Source organism: Corylus avellana, chromosome ca1, assembly GCF_901000735.1.
Source record: "Corylus avellana chromosome ca1, CavTom2PMs-1.0".
Lineage (NCBI taxonomy): Eukaryota > Viridiplantae > Streptophyta > Magnoliopsida > Fagales > Betulaceae > Corylus > Corylus avellana.
Window position 1 is genome coordinate 48432202 of NC_081541.1, and position 24868 is coordinate 48457069.

Below are 24868 nucleotides of genomic sequence, written 5' to 3' on the forward strand. Positions count from 1 at the left end.
AAATTAATTAAAAAAAAAAATGAAAGCTAATAAATTTACTCGATGGTAGAAAAAACAAAAATTATAAAACCAAATAATCAATACAAATTATACAAGAGAATGTTTATTATAAAAAGAATATCATATAAGTCATGCAAAATAAAGTGCGTGCAACACCTCAATCTCATATTAAGAAGATGGTTTAAGTCCACATAGTAAGACAACTCAACTTTATAAGTAATTTTAGTAAACTTCACTTTTTGACTAATTGCATTTTTTAAATAATTATCGTTCTCTCACTATTTTAGCATTGAATACTAATCCTCGTGATATTATCGATCTCCAATTAAAAAAAAAAAAAGTTAAGTAGAAGTGTAGATTCCTATCTCCTCAGATCCAAAGGCAACCCAAACGCCAAATCTAGTAAGCTAGTGAGTTCTCTAGTTTAGCTTGAATTTCGACGTCCACAATCGCCAACCCAACGCCAGGCCCAAACCCAATTTTAGTTGTTGGCTATTAAGAAAATGATATCTAGTAAATTGGCAAGCGGCATGTACTTATTTATTTCTTTGTTTTTTCGGTTTTAAGGTTGTCAGCTATTTGCTTATCTACAAAATGATAAAAGAAAAAAAAGAATAATGCTATTATTCACACTCATTTTATATTGACATTTTAAATCACTTTTTATAACATTTGATATTCTTTAAAAAGAGAAGAACTAAAGACTTTGTTAGATAATTTTTTAGAAAATAATGACATGGTAGGAAAATTATATACCAAGTGCGGTTTTTTATTTTTTATTTATGAATATATAAATGTTCTAATACTATTTTATTTTTATTTTTATTTATTCATTTATAACCAAATAAAATAGTTATTCACTTTTATATACAAATTTTATAAACGGTCACAATTAAAACAAAAAATACATTTGGATAATAATAACAAAATTAAAACATGGTCTAACTTTTCAACCATAATAACATCCAAACGTAACGACAACTCAGTCAAATTTTTAATCCCAAAAGTTAATTTCAGAGAATTCAAAAGCAACCATAAAGAAGATAGGAAGGCAACTTTTCCTGGGACAAGAAAATGTATTTCACCTCTCTAGAAGGAAATTTAGATTAATTCCCAATAATCTTAAAAGATTATATATCCCGATTCAAACGTCTAAAAACATTCCTCAAAACATAAAAATAATTAAATGATTTTTATTTTTATATCACATTAAAACAAAATTAAAAATTAAAAACAATTTGACCTTTTGTGCCACTTATCAACGTACTTCAAGTAAACAAAGAGTGCAACCTAGCTAGTGGTGAGTCAGAACACAGAAAAATAGTAAAGAAAACCCTAAAGAAAGTGGGAACTCCCATAATTGATGCCGCTTGATTTACCTCCAGACCAAACCACAAAGTTACTTTTTGAATTGCATGTTATTTTTCACATTCTTTTCATATCTTATAGTCAACATTTGATAGTCTTCAAAGATTATAGAATAAAATAATTTTCAAAATGCATTAATATTCAGGTTTTAGAGTAGTAGATATGAAGGCGTTAATGAGTAGTGCAATAATCATTTTCTTCAATTAGAGTTAGAGACATTTTTAAGGTGACATTTTAAGGCAAAAAAACGTCTTTATTTAATTAGCGACGCTCAAATACTGACAATTTGTAAAATGTTCCAAATAAAGTGACTAAAATTAAAATTAGAAACATTTAAACAGTGAAAAAAAATGAACATTTTCACTGACATGTCCCCTTTTAAAAGGATACATGTACGTGTACAGTGCACGTCCCCTTTTTAGAAGGGGACGCTTTGTACAGTTTAAATGTCCCTAATCTTAAAAAAAATAAAAATAAATAAATAATAAAAATTCCCAAAAAATATATATATATATATATATATATATATATATAATCAAATTAATTTTCTTTTAAAAAAAATTCAAATTAAATTTTTAAATAAAAAAATTAGAGGGGTAGCTACTGATGAGGTGGCCTTCGGGGGTGGCCCGGGAGCCACCCCATAGGTGGCCAAACCACCCATGGCCACCTCTGGGGTGGCTCGCGGGCTACCCTTGAGGCTGGCGGTGGCCTTTGGGTCACCCCGAATATGCTCGGGGGTAGCTCGCTAGCCACCCCAAAGGTGGTTGGCACCACCCTCGGCTACCTCTAGGGTGGCTCGCGGGCCACCCCGAATCTACCCCGGAAGGCCACCCTCGGCACCGGCCACCTTTGGGGTGGCTCGTGGGCCACCCCCTCCCTCAAGGGTGGCTGCTGGTTTGGAAACCAGAAGCCACCCAGCCTTTTTTTATTAAAAAACAAGGCAGGGATCGGAGGAGCGGTGCTACCAGAGGTGAAAGAGAGAGAGAGAGAGAGAGAGAGAGAGAGAGCCGAGTGAAAGAGCTGATATGTGAAAGAAAGATAGCTGAGTGAGAGAAAGAGAGAACTGAGAGGACGAGAGATCGAGGGAGAGGGGGGTGGTTTGGAGCACGTAGATCAAGGGAGGGGAGTGTTTTTCACTGTAACAATGCCCCCCAACTGAATGGGAACGTTGTTACAGTAGAACGATCCATCTTTCTAAGAGGGATCATTTTATTATTGAAACGACCCCTAATGTAGTCGTTTTATTAAAATGACCTCATTATAGAACGTGTCCCTAAACCTTGGTTTTTTTTAGTAGGTGTTGGAATAAATACTCAATATAAAAGGGTTCGGGATATTAAACTTGCACCTACATAGTGATATTCCTATAATGGATAGTAGTGCAAAACTCTAGAAATGGGTAAAAATAAATAAATAAATAAATTTGATGTTGCCTGGTTAGTCAAGGCGTGTGCATTTATCTAGGAGGTTAGGAATTAATTAATTAATTTTTATTTTTAATTTATTTTATTTTTAAACATTATCCCAACGATCAGTGTTGATCCTTTGGAGGCCTTTTGCTTCAATCAACTAGTGACGCTAAAAGTAGAAAAGAAAACATAATTCATTCCACTTGGATGTACGTCTAAACCAAACCACAAAGTTACTTTGAGAATTGCATGTTAGCTTTCACATTTGAATTGATTCTTAAATCTTATGGTCCCAATAAAATCTGAGATTGTGATGTAGGGCAGAACAGATACTCGACCAGCTTTATTATAAAGATTATAACTTGAGTTTCGGATATCGGATTGGAGCATGTTTGATGGCATTGGAAAGCTAATTCAAATATCTACAAAGTCATATTTCCTAAGATTTGACTAATTCCAATGTTTACTAGGTCAAAATGGGTTGCAAAGAGCTCCCTGAGACACATGTCCGAACTTGGATTCCTCATGTTTGGACACATCTATGTTTTAGCTTTACATTAATTTATTTCTTTGGTGCCCGTCCGAAAAGGGGTATGTCCCGTCTGGATGGCCATCGTAGATTTGTTAAAACCGACTTTATTTCGTATTATTATTAGGTTTAGGATTTGGAGGCCTATAAATACATGTTTTATAGACCCTAGAACAGGGTATTTGTTTGTGAATAAGTTTTTATCAATAAGATTACTCAGAGTTGAGTTTCTTCATTATTTTCCTTCAAAACTTAGAGTACTATCTAGCATTTAGAGAAAATTTCTCAGATTCTTTGATCGTATCAAGATCTAGAAATATCTATCTGTTCTTTATTAATGTTCTTCTTTACAGCCACTAAGTTACCCTGCATCAGTTGGTATCCGAGAGCCTCGTCTACAACCGTCTCGATGGGTCTAAACCCGAGAGCCTCATCTGAAGTCCTTGTCCAGAGACCGTCTAAACGCCTATGTAATTTCCCAGTTTTTTTCATTAATTTAAGTAACCGTCTGAATAGCGTTATGTTCTATCCGGACGGGTATCGTAGAATTATAGTTCGACTTAATTTTGTACTTATATTAGGTTTAGGGTTAGAGGCCTATAAATGTATACTTTATAGACCCTAGAACGTAGCTTTTGATTATATGTGAGTTTTTATCAATAAGAAGTCTCAAAATTGAGTTTTTTTTCTTATTTTCCTTCAAACCCTAGAGAGTATCTAGCGTTTAGGGAAGATAGAAATTTTTCCGTTTTGGCTAACATTATTGGGGGTGGTCTTTCACAACTTTTTCTTCAATCAATTGAGACTTGTCACACAATTCATTACAACTAATAATTTGCTGGCATTTCAACGATAGAAAGCGTGTTTTAAGATTGGACATTTTTGTATCATGTTGAATTTTCATACCAGATCTGAGAAAAAGGAGAACTACTGGACAAATAAAAGAAATAGCTAATTAAGAAATTTGTATGAGTTTCCTAATCTCAAAGGATAGAAATTTTTCCATTTTGGATAACATTATTGGGGGTGGTCTTCCACAACTTTTTCTTCAATCAACTGAGACTTGTCACACCATTCATTACAACTAATAATTTGCTGACATTTCAAAGATAGAAAGCGTGTTTTAAGATTGGACATTTTTGTATCATGTGGAATTTTCATACTAGATCAGAGAAAAATGAGAACTATTGGACAAATAAAAGAAACAACTAATTAAGAAAATCTATATGAGTTTCCTAACCTCTGAGGATAGAAATTTTTCCATTTTGGCTAACATTATTGGGGGTGGTCCTCCACAACTTTTTCTTCAATCAACTCGGACTTGTCACACCATTCATTACAAATAATAATTTGCTGACATTTCAAAGATAGAAAGCGTGTTTTAAGATTGGACATTTTTGTATCAGGTGGAATTTTCATACCAGATCAGAGAAAAATGAGAACTATTGGACAAGTAAAAGAAACAACTAATTAAGAAAATCTGTATGAGTTTCCTAACCTCTGAGGATAGAAATTTTTCCATTTTGGCTAACATTATTGGGGGTGGTCCTCCACAACTTTTTCTTCAATCAACTGAGACTTGTCACACCATTCATTACAACTAATAATTTGCTGGCATTTCAAAGATAGAAAGCGTGTTTTAAGATTGGACATTTTTGTATCATGTGGAATTTTCATACCAGATCAGAGAAAAAGGAGAACTACCGGACAAATAAAAGAAACAACTAATTAAAAAAATTTGTATGAGTTTCCTAACCTCTGAGGATAGAAATTTTTCCATTTTGGCTAACATTATTGGGGGTGGTCCTCCACAACTTTTTCTTCAATCAACTGAGACTTGTCACACCATTCATTACAATTAATAATTTGCTGGCATTTCAAAGATAGAAAACGTGTTTTAAGATTGGACATTTTTGTATCATGTGGAATTTTCATACCAGATCAGAAAAAAAGGAGAACTACCGGACAAATAAAAGAAACAACTAATTAAAAAAATTTGTATGAGTTTCCTAACCTCTAAGAATAGAAATTTTTCCATTTTGGCTAACATTATTGGGGGTGGTCCTCCACAACATTTTCTTCAATCAACTCAGACTTGTCACACCATTCATTACAACTAATAATTTGCTGGCATTTCAAAGATAGTTAGCGTGTTTTAAGAATGGACATTTTTGTATCATGTGGAATTTTCATACGAAATTAGAGAAAAAGGAGAACTACTGGACAAATAAAAGAAACAGCTAATTAAGAAAATCTGTATGAGTTTCCTAGCCTCTGAGGATAGAAATTTTTCTATTTTGGCTAACATTATTGGGGGTGGTCCTCCACAACTTTTTCTTTAATCAACTGAGACTTGTCACACCATTCATTACAACTAATAATTTGCTGGCATTTGAAAGATAGTAAGCGTGTTTTAAGATTGGACATTTTTGTATCATGTGGAATTTTTATACTAGATTAGAGAAAAATGAGAACTACTGGACAAATAAAAGAAACAACTAATTAAAAAAATTTGTATGAGTTTCCTAACCTCTGAGGATATAAATTTTTCCATTTTAGCTAACATTATTAGGGGTGGTCCTCCACAACTTTTTCTTCAATCAACTGAGACTTGTCACACCATTCATGACAACTAATAATTTGCTGGCATTTCAAAGATAGAAAGCGTTTTTTTAGATTGGACATTTTTGTATCATGTGGAATTTTCATACCAGATTATAGAAAAATGAGAACTACTGGAAAAGTAAAAGAAACAACTAATTAAGAAAATTTGTATGAGTTTCCTAACCTCTGAGGATAGAAATTTTTCTATTTTGGCTAACATTATTGGGGGTGGTCCTCCACAACTTTTTCTTCAATCAACTGAGACTTGTCACACCATTCATTACAACTAATAATTTGCTGACATTTCAAAGATAGAAGGCGTGTTTTAAGATTGGACAGTTTTGTATCATGTGAAATTTTCGTACCAGATCAGAGAAAAAGGAGAACTACTGGACAAATAAAAGACAGCTAATTAAGAAAAAAGGATGCATGGTAACATCCAAAGAAATGTCACTTTAGGAGCCATCTTCTAGTGAACTAGATTTTTTGAGATGCATGATGCGTTTAGGAAATAATTACTACAACCTCTATCTTGAAGTCAACTAGTGACAAAAACAAAAACAACTCTGTAGAATGTTTGAAACTGAGAAATTAAAGTCTTTATAAATTATATGTTTTTAGCTTATATGTTTTTCCTTTTAGTGTTGTATTCTTAGTCACATATTTCTTTACATGTTCGGTGAAAAAAAAAAACAGTTTGTTTTCATTCTTTTATAAATAGAAATTTACTATTGAATTTGTAAGATTTACATTTTCTGAAAAAAAAAAAAAAAACCACACCATTATTTTACAGAAATAGTGAAGCTTTCATAAATGCCGCTTTTCTTTTTCTTTTTTTTTAAATGCCTTTGATTTTGGTAATGAACTAATGTCGTATTTCTTGTATTTATCCAGTTTGTTTATTAATTATTTATTTTTAGACAAATGAGTTGTATAAAATGTACTCAAATTAATTAAACAAAATGAACGGTAATGAATTTACTTGATAGTAGAAAAACAAAAATTATAAAACCAATTAATCAATACAAATTATACAATAGAATGTTAACTATTAAAATAATATCATATAATATCAATACAAATTTTCTGCTCCCAAAAAATATCGTCTACCTCACAAATAAAGTACTTGTAACACCTCAATCTCATATAATCTACATATGTTTGCTATTAATTTGATTCCTATTTCCTTTGGCCCTAAGGCAACCCAAACACCAAATCTAGTAAGCTAGTGTGTTCTCTGGTTTAGCTTGAATTTCAACATCCACAATCGCCAACCCGACGTCGGGCCCAAGCCCAATCTCAGTTGCGGGCTATTAGGAAAATGATATTTGGTAAATTGGCAAGCGGTAGGGTATGTATTTATTTATTTACTTTCAGTTTTAAGGTCATCAGCTATTTGCTTATCTACAAAACGATAAAAGAACAAAAGACTATTGTTATTATTCGTACTCATTTTATATTGATTGACGTTATGTGTTTTAAATGGCAGTTTTTTTTTTTTTTTTTTTAAGGTAATTAGTATGATAAATCATTTAAAACACGTCACGTCTATTGATAGTATGATAATGAGTAGTGCAATAACCATTTTCTTCAATTGGTGTTGGAATAAATTCTCAATATAAAACGGGTTTGGGATATTAAACTTACACCTACAGAGTTGCTATTCCTGTAAGGGATAGTGCGCACAAAACTCTAGCTAAGAGCATCTTTACCCATACAGTCATTAAACCATATGAGGTAAAACTATAGGGGTTAAGATTTGGTGCAATATTTTTTATTTGGACTGTCCATTTAAATGAATAAAAAAAAAGAAAAAAAAAAAAAAAGACACTTGCAATATAATGTGTAACTGTTGGGGTGGCCGAACCACCCCTTTAACCACAAGGGTGGTTTGGCCACCTCAAAATTGGCCAATGGGGATGACCGAGTCCCCCTCATGGCTAAGGGGTTAATTTGGCCACCCTCGAACCACTTTTTGTTTTTTTCTTTTTATTTACTGTCACAATCGGGGAGTTCATGTTAAATGAAGGGTCCAAATATATAATAGGTATTGCATCTAACCTCAATCCAAACTGTTGCCTGTCAAAGAGATCGTCAGCTCTAGTGTCTACCAATCAATATGCTTGCAAAAAATGTGAACTGCCAAACAAACAGCCATTGGAGGAAAACAAAGATGGATACCACCCTGTTTTTTTTTTTTTTTTTTTTTTGAGGAAAACAAAAATGGATATCATTTTTTTTTTTTTTTGCGGATATGGGTCTGGGATAATTATGGGCCTTACCATAAACATGCCCAAGAACAAGAAAGCCCCAAAAATAATATATATATAAAGAATTGAATGTTAATGAACATCTCTGAAAAATAAGAAAGGATAATTTTACAGAATGTCCCCTAGCAGATTTTTAATTTGTTGAATTAGGATCCCTACAATTTTTAGAGTATTATACTATATAAAATTCCTTAAATTTTATCAACTACGTTTTCAAAATAAATATGCCGCATTAGTATTTATTACATGTTAAATTACCAATTTTAATAGGTGATTAAATTTATCAAATTTCACTTAATCATTATTTTAACACCCTCTCTCATCTGGGTTCAAATTCCCTTTTAATATGTGATATTTAACACAATGAATATTTAATTAAAATGAGAATAAATGACGGAATCAAGGTTCAAACTAAATACTTTTGCTTTCATACTATGTTAAATCATCACTTGTTATAAAAGTTTCAACTTTGGGGATAAGTAACCTCCTCAAACTACCACTCCAATGACAATCTACCATCAAACTATCAATTACGACAATTTACCCATAGGTTTGTCAACTCAATCCGATTTTCGGTTTTTGGTCAAAACTATGGACCGGATCCGAGGTACCCCGGTTATCGGCCGGTTCCGGTTTTACCCGATCCAGTAACCGATTTTTAAAAGCATGAAAAAGAAGAGGATAAGAAGGAAAAGCTGTAAGGCTGAGATTGACTTACCTGCAGGAAATCTTCTTTGAGCTCTTTCCACATAATGCATTGCTCTATGAATACCCCCAATGATCATCAAATGGGGTCATGGAAATCTAGACTAAATAAAGAAAGCTTTTCAAGTATGAGAAAGTTGAGAATTCTTTTTCATTATTCTGCAGCCTGACTTATATATATGCCCCCATGTTTTTCCCAGGCAGAAATGGACACGTGTAGTTCATATCTTGGATGATGAAAATGTGTACCACCCAATGATGAGAAGGTGAAAGATGGGTTATAGGATTTTGTTTGGATTGACTGGTAGATTCTGTGTTCTCTATGAGAGGGATCAGAGGCAGTGTACGAGGCAGGGGAGGACCAACCAAACGTTCTGACCAAAAGGGTCAGCATTTGTTAGACCAACCAAACTTTCTCTTCCACTGTCAAAAATCTCCCTTCCCCAACTGCCTACAGCTCAAGGGGTAGATCTGCACGGAGGAGAGTCAGAGAGAGAGAGGCCGGGTGTTGGAAGAGAAAAATGAGAAAACTAGAAAAGAGGGCAGAGGCAGAATGGAATGGGCGATGGCGTGTGTGAGAAATGAAGAAGAAAAAAAGAAGGCAGAGGGAGTAAACCTAAAAAAAAACATAAAATATAAAAATATATATAAAATTATCTCAGTTCCCAGTAACCAGGTAAAAACCAGGTACCTAAAACCAGATACCGAAATTGGGTACCTGGTTTTTGATTTTTTTCAACCAGAACCGGAACCGAGTTTCCTGGTTTTCCGGTTCCGGTTCCGGTCCCCCGGTATTTTTTGACACCTCTATTACCTCCTAAACTACCAAAATAATGACAATGTATCCCCCTAATGCTTGCAAAATGATAAAATTATCCCTATAAAATTTTCAATAAGACAAAAATACCCTTAAAAGTTTGGAAACAAATTAAATTTTAGTATTTTTGTTTTTATTTTAATAAGGGTAATTTCGTCATTTTATTAAAATTGAGGGTACATTGTCATTGTTTTTGTAGTTTAGGAGGTAAATTGTCGCAATTGATAATTTGAAAAGTAGATTGTCATTGTGGGAAAAGAATCCTCTCCATTTCAAAATTCCTCAATTTTCTCTATTTAGTGCATTTTGAAGGGTAGTGTTGTCCAAAAGTTTTAATAATGATAGTGCATTAAATGCAATACCCTTCAAAATGCACTACATTGAGGAAATTGAGGAATTTTGAAATGGAAAAGATCTTATTCCGTCATTGTGGTGGTAATTTAAAGAAGTTAAGTGAACTTTACCTTAATATTTATTATTCATATATATTTTGATTGGGAACTATTATATGTCCAAGGTCCAATATTGAAATAATTTTAAGGTTTGTCTTGACTTTTTTTGTGTCAACAAACAATTCAAAATGGCTAGACTTTTTTAGAACAGGTATGATTTAAATAGTGGTGATCCAAAACACTTATGCTTACACAAAATAAGTTATTCATATATGATAACTCTAAAGATAAATATAGTTCTACTAATACATAATGCCTCACAAACTGATTGGTTGTTTTAAACTCTTTTGTTCACTGTGTTTTGTATTATATTCTTAAAATAAAAACATCAATAACAAAAAATATATTTACTCCTTAAAAAGCGTAAAACACAATTAACAAAAAAAAAAAAAAAACAGAGTTAGGGTGTCCTGAACGTTGATCCCCACTTATGGTTTTTTTTTTTAGCTTTTTTGTTTTTTGGGTTAAACTCTTTATTTTCTATCTTTTGTATTCTATTCTTAAAATAAAAACATCAATAAACAACCCAAAAAAACAAAAGCTAATTTCCAAAATATAAAAAACCAAATTTTCGTGTTTAAAAAAATAGAGGTGGGGGTGTCTTGAACGGCCACCACACTTTCTTTTTCTTTTTCTTTTTTTAATACAATTTAATGTTCTCTTTCTTACCAGACCGCTTCCTCTGCCCATCAGTCGCTACCAAATACAACATCAGTGCTGATTTTCGTACGTTTGATTTTCGTCTCTGCTCGTTCGTCTGATTTTCGTCTTGTTCATTTGATTTTCATCCAGTGGGTGTTTGCGATTCGTCTGACTTTCATCTCTTCCCATCACTACCGAACAGATCTTGCGCATACATGCGATGAAAGGAGTGCACAAAATTGGAGAACCATGAATATAATGAATTTTGTCCTATTGTGAAAATAAATAAATAGCAGAAGAAAATAAATAATTCAAAAGATTTTATGTGCTTCGGTCTATGATTTTATGTGGTTCTACCTTCACACGATAAATCCTTAAGTATTACATTTGCCCTTATTCAATGGATGAGTTTACAATACAAAAAGGCTCTATTTAATAGAGCTTACACAATGAATATAATCTTAATCAAATTCTTTAATTGAAGGTGATTCAATTAAAGTTAAGTTAATCTAATTTTTATAAAAAATAATATAATCCTTATCAAATCTCTAATTTTATGGTCATTCAAATATACTATAACAATACCAACATAGCTTTGCTTTAATCTTTTATTCTGCTGGAGGGGGTATGGGACATGAAACAGGCTGTGACTGTGAGAGATGTTCAATTCCAACAACACATTCAACGAATACAAATTTTTGTCTCTTTGTTCTAAACTGGAGTTAATTTTAAAGATTAGTGACCCGTGCTCAAAAGAAAAATTATTGTCTTAGAAAAATTACGTTGAAAAAATAAAGAAAGAAATACGATTTTTAGAGAAGAAATAAAGATAGAATCAATAAAGAATAAATAAAAAAAAAATATTTAAATGATATAGAAAAAAAAAAAAAAAAAAATCGGGTCGTCTCTGCTTGCGGGTATAGGCTTGTTAAACCGAACAACTTAAATCTGGGTGTCGTATATGATTGCCTGATCTTTGTTATTTTGCATTTCTTCTTATTTTTAGCATCTCACAAATCTTGAGTAATAAGATAAATTTCTTAACAGTTTTAGTGTTCTAACACACACAGATCTGTTAGTAGAGGCGTAGAGGTCTTTATTACTTCTTCCATATATTTGTGTAAGTAGGAAATATAAAATAGGCAACATCTCACTTATCTCATTGATGATAGATAAGTCCTTTTTTGAGATTTTATATCCATCAGCCTCTTTAAGTCATTTGTTTCAACTTGCAGAGTAAGCATCTGGTGGTGTTTACAGTTGAAGGAATATCAACTTCTTGTGGTATACTTGATTTTCAAGGTTCCAAGGGAATGTGGACATTTCAGGTGAAAATTGTGAATTTATCTAGCCCTTGAGTTTAATGAGCCCCCTCTTCTTTTTGAGAAATCACTTCATGCTATTAATTGTATTTTTGAGAATATTTTTGTTGTCCCATGACTGAAATTGTCTGAGAGAAATATTCATATATTTTTGCTGTATATATTTTTGTTATCTCAAAAGCTTAAATTTAATTATAAAAAGAGATAAATTTAATCACTTAATCATTACTTTAACACTCCCCATTGGGGGGTGATTTGACAGAGTCAATGTTCGATCCCATAGCTTTGGCTCTGATACCATGTTAAATTACCAGTTATTCCAAAAGCTTAAGCTTAATTATAAGAAGAGATAAATTTAATCACTTAATCATTATTTTAAAAATGTTTAACAACATGTAGCATTATATTAAAACATATGAATTTAGTTTTCTGATTTCATTTCTTACAACTCATTACATTTAAATGCTAGAATGCTACATAATGATTATGGAAGCTTGCCCTTCATGTGGAGTCGAGTAAGACTAGATATTTTGGTTGAAACTGATTTCATAATTACATTCTGTCACCATTCTTTGAATTTTTCTCAATTTCTTTAGTTGGGGCTCATTGTATTCTTCTTAAGTTGATATTTCGTAATTACATTCTAACCCCATTCTTTGAAATATGTCTTCCATTTGTTAAAGTTCAAAATTATTATTTGCACCTGTCTACGTGCTTTAGGGATTTTGAGGTGGAAACTATTGGTTTGAAGGAGACATCAAGATTATAATTGTCATTATACCCAATTTTTAGTAAACAACGTTAATTTATGTCTTTTACACAGTAAATCACATAAAAATTTAATGTTTTTTACACAGCAACAATTTTTAATGACTTTTACAATGGAAACAAGTGACATTAACCCATTTGCGTCATTTCAGTATGAAACGACATAAATAGGCGTCATTTGAGGCTAAAAGGACACAAAAAAAATTCTCAGCCTTCGATGTGACTGCCAAACTGAAACAACATCTCTAAAACGACATCAAGTTGTTGGTGACGTTTTTTCATAATTAGCCTTAGTTATAAAATGACATTAAATGTCTTTTCTTTTTTTTTTTCTTTTTTTTGTGTGTGTTTAGTGTGCATAATATAGGATAATATGCAATCAGAGGTATACATGTAAACAGTAATACATATGCTCAATGTTCATTAATAAATCATGGAATAACTAATTTTATTCAATTACAGCAAAAAAATCATACAACCAATTGTAGTTTAGGACAGTAGTCTGAAGAATGACATTATGATCTACTATCCAATCAAGCACTTTCCTTGAATCAATGCACACCTCACATACATCAAACCCAGAGCTTTCTAGGGTAACCTTAAATATTTAACCATTGTTTTAACATTCTATGCCTCCACACCTTTTAAATAAACAACTTTTTAAATTGTTTGTTGGCTTCCATATTCAAAAATAAAAGTTCATGAATGTCAACAATATTATCTCCAAATGACAAGGATTGGTCCAATCCAATATGCAATATTCACAAAGCAGAGGATTACTAGTCAAGAATGAAGAATAGAAACATATCTTAAATCAAACAAACATTTATTTGTTACACAGAAATATTAAGCATCTTTGCACTACTATCAAATATATATGAGAAAACTAATTTCCTCCTTCAATAGGGATATAATACATGAAAAGACTCGTATATAAATTAATTTGCATTTAAAGTTGAAATGATTGACTTGATTCTTTTGATTCATTTGAATTCACACCACCAGCTTTTACGATACTCTCTAATGATGATAGGAAAGGCTTGGAAGGCATTTGTAGGCTTTCAACTTCTTTTTCAAGCATTTGTACGACTTTATTCATTGAAGGGCGATCACTAGGCTTCATCTAAATACACCATAATGCAACAATGATCATCTTCTTGCCTATTTTCTTTTCTTCCTCTGTGGCATCTTCAATTTCTAAGTTATTTCCGTCGTGCATTTGGTCGTAGACCCAAGTAGGGAAGTATATTTGGCTTGAGTGTTTTGCAAATACATTTAAGTTCTCTTTTCTACCGGCCATGTCCATCAACAATATTCCAAAACTATAAACATCAGCTTTGTATGAAACGCCTCCAATATTTTTGTAGAACAACTCAGGAGCCATGTATCCCAATGTTCCTCTTGTAGCAGTCAGAGAAACAATGTTGTCATTTGCTAAATACAATTTTGCTGGTCCAAAGTCAGAAACCTTAGGAGTAAAATTCTTATCAAGAAGAATGTTGGGAGGCTTGATATCAAAGTGTAAAATTTGCATGTCACATCCTTGATGTAAATATTCAATCCCACGAGCCACTCCTAGAGCTATATCATACATTTGATTATAGCTTAGGAGCGTGCATACTTCTGGAGAAAATATGTATTTATTCAAGGAACCATTAGACATGAACTCATATACAAGAGTCCGTTTTGATCCTTCAACGCAAAAACCAATGAGTTGCACTACATTAACGTGGTGAATCCTTCCAATAGTTGCAACTTCACTTATAAAATCTTGCACGTTAGCTTTGGACTTGCCTAACATCTTTACGGCCACAAGACGACCACTTTGAAACGTTCCTTTAAGTACATAGCCATAACCTCCTTCGCCCAATTTGTCCTTGAAACTTTTGGTAATCTTCTTAATTTCGGAATAAGAATACCTTATTAGCATGAGGTTATTGTGACTCTGTAGAAATTCTTCAACAATATCATTCATTGATAAATGTCTCCTCTGCCATTTATATATCAAAAATGCAATCACAAATGGAGTCCCCAATATCATTTTCGGTGCTTGGAATAGTCCTGTGGATGAACATCACCAAAATAAGTTGTAAGCCGGCACATGTTATAACTCATTTAATTTTCCTTTTAGATCATTGTTAAGTGCAATACTTGTTATCTTTTTAAGGTAATAATTCATATTTTCATTTTGGCCGCAAGTTTAATTCATGCTTTATAGTGTGAAGAATAATATTCTAAAAAGGAAAAATATTAAAGAAGATCAAAGGAGAGAAGGTTCTTACCGTAATCTATATATGGTCAAGTATGTCAGTAATTTGATTGGAAGATCTGCAAGAAATATGAAAAAAATTAACTAATTAATAAAATTGCATAAACAAATTTAACCATTTCTATGTCATTGTGTCATTTGAGATTGAAACCGCACCTAGGTAATATAGCGGATCATAATCTCGTCCATAAATTACTGTTTTGACAAAGAAAAGAATAACATGCATCAGTGTTTAGAAACATAAAATTAAAACTTAGCATTTCTTTTGTCGTAATTTTTTAATGTAAACATTAGTAATAACATCACATTGCAAGAAAATCAAAAATCAAAAGAGAAGGTTCTTACAGTAGTAAATTGGTAGTCTTGCTATGTCCGCAATCCCTACAACATGAAGAAAAAAAAAACATTAATTAATCGAAAAGGTGACTCGAATAATTTTAAAAGTCTATGACCTAGTAATATTGCATAAACAACTTTCCACTAGGGCCATGCTTAACAATAATGATAAATAACTCTATAAACTTCTAGATTTCAAACTATAATTTTATTATCAATGTTCACTCCTTCCTCATCCTCCTGAAATTATTAATTGAGTCAAGGTCCCCCAAATTACTAAAAATGGTCAATATATTCTCAATAATAAAAATACTCTTCATAGGAAAAAAAAAAAAAAAAAAAAGGAGGTTTCCGGCCATAGGGTGGTTCGGCTACGGGCTCATACAATTTGTCTCTTTGTTTGTATCTCAACAAGGTGGGCAAGGAGAAAGCAATCATGGGCATGGTTAGGGGCCGCATCAAGACCCTTACATGCGGGGGGAAGCTTACTAGAAATGCAAAAACCAACACTAAACCTATTGAACACGTCCCTATTTACGGGTCTGTTTGCGATTGAGATTTTAAAAAGTGCGATTAAAAATAATGATTTTAAAATGTGCTATTTGAAAACGTAATTTTTAAAAACGCAGTTAAAGCGAATGGCAAAATCGTAATTTTGTCTTTAAAATTGTGTTTTCAAAAAAAATACATCGTTATTTGCGATTTGAAAACACAAATTTTTTGTGTAAATCAATTTTTTTTAAATCACAATTTTTTAAAAATGTAATGTCAGACAATTTATTTTCTACGATTTGGTTTAAAATCGCAATTATTGTCTATGAAAATGCCAAACGCACCCTACACCAAGCTCGCCTACACCTTGGGCCTCCGACCGGTAAAAGTAAAACACATACTCTCAATTCTCCTAGATCCACTTGATCTCAAAAAATTAGGCAAAAGTGACCAATGGAGATGACCCACTATCACAGCCAACTTCCCAAGACATGCATGCTTTCCAATTATTGGATGTTAATTAAACTACTTGGTAGTATTATAATATTGACTAATTTATTTTGTGTGTGCAGGATTAAGGGAATAGGGTTAAACCTAGTGCACCGTGATGGGAGATAAAGACAGGGGCGGAGAAAAGAGTTGGATGAAAAGAGTGAAGAAGACGATGACAAGATGACATTTACCAAACGCACCGTTTAAATTACTTTTCTAATTTTCTTTGTTGGACTGTGTGGACCACGCTGGCATGCAGTAAGGCTAAGTCCCTTCTTTCCTTTAACGCGTTGGTGGGCTTAGAAAATAAAAAACAATGTGTAGTACTGGGCCAACTTTAAAAACAAAAGTCTATATAGTTAAAAATAAAAAATAAAAAACGTTAGTCCAAACTACTTTGTTTTTTTTTTTTTTTGGTTTTCCCTCGAAATCAATCCTCCCTGTATAGAAGCACAACACATCATAGTCTAAAATAAATAAATAAATAAAAAACCCACAAAAAACAGGCCTAAAGTATAGGTTTCATAGATAAAAGCATTTACAATGAGCTTTTTATATTTAGATTTTCTTTTAGAATCTAACAAAATTCATGAAAATACTAATTTAATAATCTCACTTCTCTACTTTATATTTAACTCTTGTCATAGATGCTCTCAAAATTCCAAGAGATACTCCCTACATTCCAAGAGCCAAAAAATTAAAGTTAAATAATTTTTAAGCTTATTTTTTACCCTTCTCTCTCTTGATTGGTTTAAAACTAATAAAATAATAATATTTAACTAAGGTAGAAAAAGATACAAAGAGTTTAATGTTTGACTCATTTTAAAAGTGGCTCCTCTAAGACGTCAAATTTAAAACAAGAGACAAAAAGGCATTTACAGTAAAAAGTAAAATTACTAATTGCAATTTAGAATTCTACAAAATTTTAAAGTCGTTCTTTTAGTCTGTCAATTTTTTTTTTTTCTTTCTTTAAGCCTTCAACAGTTCGGATCAATTGCTTTTTGACAATTTCCTTTTCCTAAAATATTTTAAGTATATAATCAAACTTTAATATTGATTAAGTTTTTATATTTATATTGCTCAATTGGATTAATTATTTATGAATATATATAATTTTTGTTACAGATTTTAATTGTATGAAATATGTAATTGTAGTTACCTAAGAATATGAAGAATAACAATGATTTCATTGACCTCCAATCAAATTCTAAATGAGCTCGTATCGAAATAGATTTGGCAAATCTATTAGTAGATGCTTTCTTTTAAAAAAAATTATGATTAATAGAGACTAAATTTGAAGAGCTTGACAACATAAATTGTATTTTACATTTTTTTTTTTCATTGGCAAACAACCTCATTGGACCATTACTGTATAATAACCTGAAACTATAGCAAGATTTAATAGATGTGAGAAAAAAAGTAAAAATATTTGATATACAAATGTAAAAAAAAAATTATTTTGTAGTAATTTTTGTTATTTAAATAATAAAAAAAGTAATTACTGTAATGTAAAAAGTAAGAATATTTAATAGTTGAATTTATTTTATTTATAGTAATTGGCACTTCCAATAATGGCAGTGTCAAATTCCAAGCTTTTTTTTTTTTTTTCCTTATATTATTTGTTTTGCTCTGCAGTCCACTCCCAGTCTCCGTGCATGACCTGCAAAACGGCAGCTTTTTTTAATTTAACATTTTGCCATTCAATTTAACGTGCCAAACAATTCTTATTTATTTTTATTTTTTTTAAAGAAAAAAAAAAGTTAACCTCTTTTTAAAATTATTGTCAAAAATTTTATTAATTTTTCTTTAAAAGAAAAAAAAAATTCAAAACCCATTTTTACTTTATATCACATTAATTACTTCCTATTTCTATTAAAAAAAAAAAAAAAATCTAGAATAAAACTCCAAATTTTCTTGATGGAAATCACATGAAACTCATTTGTCGAGTAGATAAACAGATAGTTTAAAATTTATTTCGAAAAATAAACTTTATATGGAAAAAAGAAATGATAAAAAAAAAAAAAAAAAATCTCTCAACCATACATATAAAATTGCTAGACAATAAATTATTGGAAATCCCAATCATGCTTTATGACTTGAATTGGTATTTGGAGGGTTTCGGTGGCTCAAATTGTTTTTAAAATTATTAAAGAAAATAAGTCTCTTTTATTTATTTATTAATTTATATCATAGCACTGTTTTTATTTTAAGCACGAATGTTTTTTGGTACATGTTTATATTTTTATTCTGTCTGTTTTTACTTTACAAAAATGCGCGCACATATACAGAAACTATATGTATTTATGTGCTTATCTATAAGTTGGGATCCAAAAAAAAAATCATAGTTCCTATATAATAAAGAAATATGACAAGAGATATTTTGATTTCAATAATTGTTATATGAATAATGTTATTTACTAAACTATTATATGATTATCATACAATTTAATGATGTTAGCCCTTTGGACTAGCACTTGTAAAAAATAAAAATAAAAAATAAAAAGACTAATTTTCAGTGCAACGTTTGTATAGCAGTCTACTATATATATACTGTAACACCTCAAAAAAGTTAGTCACACGTTGAAAAAATGGATTGTTTACATTCAATAAATTATAAAGGTGCTAGAATTAGCATACTCTCTAGTTCATTTGAACTAAAGAATAACTAGTTAGTTATATTAAATGTGTATTTTTGTTCAATCAAAAAGTGAAATGACAAAAATACCTTTCAAATATAACTAATTAAATATTTTTCAATTTATTTGAACCGGAAAGAATCATGTTCCGAGGTGTTATGAGTGTTAAGTTTTACATTGATTATTTATAAGTAATTATAAAAAGCTCAAATTGTAACTTAATTACATATAGATAAATTACACTTTTATTCCTCAAACTATCAACCAATTTGTAATTTGATCTCTAAAACTCAAACCTATAAACTACCAAAATGTTTGGGCACGATATTGGTGCTCTGGCTCTAAGTCAAGTCTTGGCCTTAATTTCTTGTATGTTTTACTTAGTTTTATTATCTCCATCTTCTCAACCTTCCGTATACTTCTTGATTAGGACCCATTCAATTATTTGTTAATTTGCATGGCTTTTCTATTACTTGTACCTCAAGGCTCCGTTTTGATTGCTTGGGAAAGAGATAAAATACAAATTGCCATTGAATTTGAATAAATCTCCAAGAAGATATGCTCTACTGATTTGGATTTGTTGTCCAGGTTACTGGAAAGATCATGAAGGTTGTAGAGAATTTTGATTTCTCTAGGAAAGGCTGCCTTGGGTTTGTTTTATGTATCTGTTATTAAATAGAAACGCTAGAAACTGTATTTTTATTCTACAATGCCGATGTGAAAAAGTAAACACGTTCTAGGCCTCCCGAGGCCGACCCATTTCGCATACCCACGACCACCGGTCCATAACATCGATGTTTGATGTATACAGAGGCGGAGTTACGAAGAAGCTGATTCAGTTGAGTGCAAGAAGCCTCAAATCCTCGCGTTGAACTTTGCTTGGAGCGAGACTCCAGAAAAGAGTGAGCATAATACTATTGCAAACAGAGTCGTATGATATTTCCAAGGATTACGTAGGAAGAAAACCTTCTTGTGTACGGATTCTCAGCAATTTATTATTCCAATTCTTAGTAAGAAAGTTCTTATAAAGCCCATCAGTCCAAAAATAGGTTCATAGACAAGTGAGCTTGGTAAGAATTTTTGGCTCGAAATTACCGAGAAAAGTGAGCTTATTAAGAATTCTCTCATATTTATTACTTAAATTGTAAGCAGTTCATCTAGGGGAGTAAACCGAGGCTGAGTGAGCTTTTCTTGTTGGGCTCGGCTCATTTAAATTTTACTCAAACTCAAAGAAGAGCCAAAAAATTAAGTCCAACTTTGAGCTCATAATAAGTCGGGTCGAGCCGAGCTCTTATATTTAATTTAACTTAATGTTTTATATTATAAATTTAAACTTCAAGTACTCTTAAATGACTAAAGAAATCAGCTTGTATATGAGCATTTGCTTAGCTTGATTAGCCGAATATGGAGCCTGAGTCAATACTACAAGGCACTTGGTTTCGAAGAGAGGATATGCATCCTTTTAGGAAAAAAATATCATAATAATTAATCAATTTTTAATATTAATATGAGCAACTATGTGAATTACCAATTCGAACCTTATACGAGATGCTCATGAACCTAACCGAGTTGAGCAGAGCTTGCTTCGTTTAATATTCGAGCCAGTATTTGTGTTCACGAAACATCTCATTTAATAATCGAGTCGAGAACGAGCAAAGCCCGAGCTCACTCGTGAGGGCTTCGCTCACTTAACACACCTAAGTCCATCTGTCCAAAAAATGGATGGACAGCTAAAAATTAAGCAAATAAGTAAGCTTCGTAAGAATTCTCCCATATTTATTACCAAAATTATAAGCAGTCTATTTGTCCAAAAAAGCGACGGACTGCTCAAAAATAAGCAAACAAGTGAGCTTCCTAACAATTCTCCCATATTTATTACCTAAATTGTAAGTAGATCATTTGTCCAAAAAGGGGCTGGACGGCTCAAAATGGACAAAGTTTTCTTCAAAACTGGGTTGGAAGAATTTTTCCTAATTCAATTTATAAAAATGACATGTATTATATGAACATGTGATATGCACATATTTTTTTAATAGCAGATAAGAGAGCTTTGTAAGAATTTCCTCACATTTATGGCTTGAATGATAAGCAATTTCAACAATAAAAATTATTCGAACAACAAAATTGTTGGAAATTTTTGTCCACGTTTCCTCTCATACTTTTATTCTCACGTTTTAAGACATAACTTATTATGATTCATCTCAAATTTAATAATAATTTCAAAAATTGCATCTATAAAAATAAAAGTGCAATTGTAAGAATGTGTATTGCACTACTAAACAACCAAATTGACCATTACATTGTATTTGATAAAATAGGAATAAAATAATATATAGATAAATATACTTTGGCCTCCTTAACTACTCGTCATTTTTATTTTACCCCATAAACTGACCGCAACTGTGACACTTGGATATATCAAATTATCATTTTGTTGTAATTAAGCTATTTTTTTGTCATTTGTCCAAAAATACCCATATTTTCTTAAAAATTAAATTTTAATTAAAAACTAAAATCAAAAATCAAAATTTCTTGTAAACTCTTTTTATACTAATTGAACCTTAGTCTATGTATGTTGGTATTTAATCAAAATTTATTTTTTTTATTTTTAAGAAAATAGGGATCTTTTTCAAAGAATGACAAAAAAGTAGCTTAATTATAATAAAATTGTAATTTGATGTATCTAAGTGCCACACCTATCAAATATTTCTAGGACGTTTTTGAAAATAATTGATAATTGAAGTAGCCAAAGTATGTTTAACCCAATAATATAATATAAAGAAAATCTTTTCCAGAATAAAGAAAGACCTAGGAGACAAAACAAATTGTAAAGTCAGTTTTAGAGATCCATGCCTTATATCTTTTAATTATTTAATTACTTTATTATATGGTAGTACAGTGGAAGAAATTATTAAGATGGTAAATAAAGTGTGCCAGACAAAAGACAACATGGTACGTGAGGTGTCTTATCAAAGAACATTAACAACATCCTTTCAACTTTTATGAATCTGCTCTAAATATATATAAAAAAAAAAAATTTAAAACCGAAACAAATGGACCCAGATTTATTTTCCAAGCCTATACCAAAACATTCATTCACTGTCTGCGTGTATCTAGACAACATAGGAATAACTGGTGGGACATATAAAGAAAAAAATAAAATCTATGCAAAAATAGACTGTTTTATAAGAGTAAAATAAATACATTAATGGGGTCACATTGTATGCTTTTTCAAAGAGAATCTTCATGTAGAATATTTCTGCATGTTATTGTACCGAGTACACCTACCCATTTGGTTGAATAAAAATCTCATTTTCTTTCAAAGCAGGAAATTAATAAATCCACTGGTTTCCAATTGAAAATCATTTTCAAATAAAAATCTCATCTTATTAAATAATTCTTAGTTAGTCAATTCACCTTTGAATTATTTGTTAATATATTTATTTTGAAAATAAAAAATAAAAATTTTACAAAGATAAGAACAGGCTATAAAGGGAACAGTGAATTCAATGTCACAAAGAGAACACTTTCCAATTTTTACTCCCAAGTGTTTAGTTTCCGATGTAACAATAATGAAAATTATTATTATATTATAAACATGTTAATGATAATTTTTATTATTAATTACATCATAAAACAAACACTTGAAGTACTTACTTATAGCTTGTTTAGAATTGCATTGGAATTTTTTAGAAAAATGTGTATTTTTAAGCTCTCCCCAAAACGCCTTTTTAAAGCAAAAAAGGTCAAATAAGTTTTTTTTTTTTTTTTTTTTTAACCAAACAAACCTTTTTTGCCTGATACGATTTTTTTATTTACTCCTTAAACTTAAGTTTTCTCTGTCACAATAATGGAGTGTTATTGTCAATCAGCTAACTTTTTCGCTTCAAGGAAAAAAAAAAAATGCAAAGCATATATATATATATATATATATATATAGTTCGAATCCGCTCAAACCACGCTTGATGAATCGAAGGGCATTAGTTTGAATGTTCCTCCCCTCTTACGCGGACATGTAAAAAATATAAATAAATAAATAACTATTTTCATGTCTTTAGCAACTGATCGAGAGATTGGTTCAACCTGACATATAATTTACTATTTTTATCTTTTTAATAATTAATGAATTCAAAAATTGGTTGAAACTGACACGTAATGGTTTCGATGGGATAACCATGAAATCTAAGAGTATGGAGATGAGAATGGTTACCACTTACCAGTACAAAGCACAACAATCCATGTGGAAACAAGCTCTCTGATGGGTAAACCTCGTTGCAACTCTTTATATTGGTCTACTTTACAGCCAGGACAATTCTCATAGTAAGTCTTCTTCTTCAAAAGCCCCTCTCTGCAACCTTCTGCCATTGTTGATCCACCCCTGCAAAACTTCTTCAATCTTCAAACTGATCAACCCTTTTACCAATATGATTTTCTGCTCCCCAAACCTGTTCATCATCAACATTAATATGATTATTCTTATGATATATTGACAAATATAAAGGGAATTGAGCTGATGATCATCAGGTTACCATGCATGAAGAAGAGATGAATCAAGAGTTCTCAGAGGGTGATCTAAGTGAGTGAATGGGGGAAGAATTTAAACAAGGATGGAGAAAGATGTTGTTTTGTATGGCTCATCATGTCCATCTGGCATCATGGCATGCGTCATGAGACAGAGCAATGAGCATCAATAAAGAGAAACACGACAAAAAATGTTATTAATGCCGACATTGACGTTCATGTTCATAAATGGCGGAGGAACAAGGAAGAAAGAGAAGGACAACTGAAAAGGCTTGTTTGGTGTATTATTACATTTATAAAATTACAAAAAAAAAACAAAAAAAAACTGGTGGTCTACTACGCTGTCCAATGAACAAGAAAGAGAAAGGCAAATCAAACAGGTAACCGTAGAAATGACGTTTTATTGATTTTATTTTATATTAATACTGTGTCACGTGCATGATTGGATCAAGAGGAATAATAAGATGACTTAATATTAAAAATTAGTTTTTAATTTTTATTCTTTCTAGATATGTTATTTAATTGTCTGTTGAGGTGCATTGTTCTACCCTTAATGTCAAACCATTACACTATAATTTTGTATTAAGTTTATGAGTTATATCAAAATTTTACTATCTTAATACCATTACCAACTTCCTACACAAAACAGAAGACCTACTAATTTGCAGACTTGAAACAAAGGTTTAGAGCATTTTTGACAATAGTAACTATTTTAATTATTCAAAATATTTTTTTTTTCTATTTTACTTACTATCTTTTTAATACAATCTCAAATAAATTATGTGTTAAACTTTCTACATTTTTTAAAATAATATTTTTAAGAGAGAAAAAAAATTAAAAAAAAAAGTTTTCAATTTTGGAAAAAGAAAGAAGTGCATAGAGAAATAAAATGACTCATAAATAGTGTCGCTACATGTAGTAATTTTTTTTTTGGCTAATCTAATGTGGAGAGTTTTTTACAAATCTTATTAGTTATTTTAGATAAAAGTACCATTTGACCTTCTATATATTATGAGTGCTCTAGTCCAATGTGAAAGGTTTTTTATAAATCTAATTAGTCATTTTATAAAAGTAACATTTAACTCATTCATGGTAAATGCTCTTATAATTGCTTCCAGATTTCTTGAAAAGATAAGTTCGCACGTGGATAAAATGGCTTCATTGATGTGATCATGAAAAAGCTAGCTTTTAAGAAAAAAAATTATGCTTCTCATTAAAATTAAGGCTGAAATG

The 24868-nt window shown here is 31.2% G+C and overlaps 1 protein-coding gene and 2 long non-coding RNA genes across 3 annotated transcripts; all 3 read right to left on the minus strand.

The window, feature by feature from the left end:
• Nucleotides 1-13749: 13749 nt before the first annotated feature.
• Nucleotides 13750-14944, minus strand: LOC132167729 (rust resistance kinase Lr10-like). The gene has a single exon (XM_059578753.1). The coding sequence runs from the start codon at nucleotides 14928-14930 to the stop codon at nucleotides 14013-14015; it is 918 nt and encodes a 305-aa protein (XP_059434736.1). The 5' UTR covers nucleotides 14931-14944; the 3' UTR covers nucleotides 13750-14012.
• Nucleotides 14945-15162: 218 nt separating this feature from the next.
• Nucleotides 15163-15752, minus strand: LOC132176504 (uncharacterized). The gene is made up of 3 exons (XR_009439529.1): nucleotides 15504-15752; nucleotides 15315-15353; nucleotides 15163-15217 (listed from the first exon to the last, which is right to left on the minus strand). It is a non-coding gene; the product is annotated as an uncharacterized LOC132176504 (long non-coding RNA).
• Nucleotides 15753-18087: 2335 nt separating this feature from the next.
• Nucleotides 18088-23798, minus strand: LOC132168062 (uncharacterized). Its single transcript, XR_009438752.1, has 3 exons — nucleotides 23644-23798; nucleotides 23332-23559; nucleotides 18088-18138 (listed from the first exon to the last, which is right to left on the minus strand). It is a non-coding gene; the product is annotated as an uncharacterized LOC132168062 (long non-coding RNA).
• Between the last annotated feature and the right edge of the window lie 1070 nt (nucleotides 23799-24868).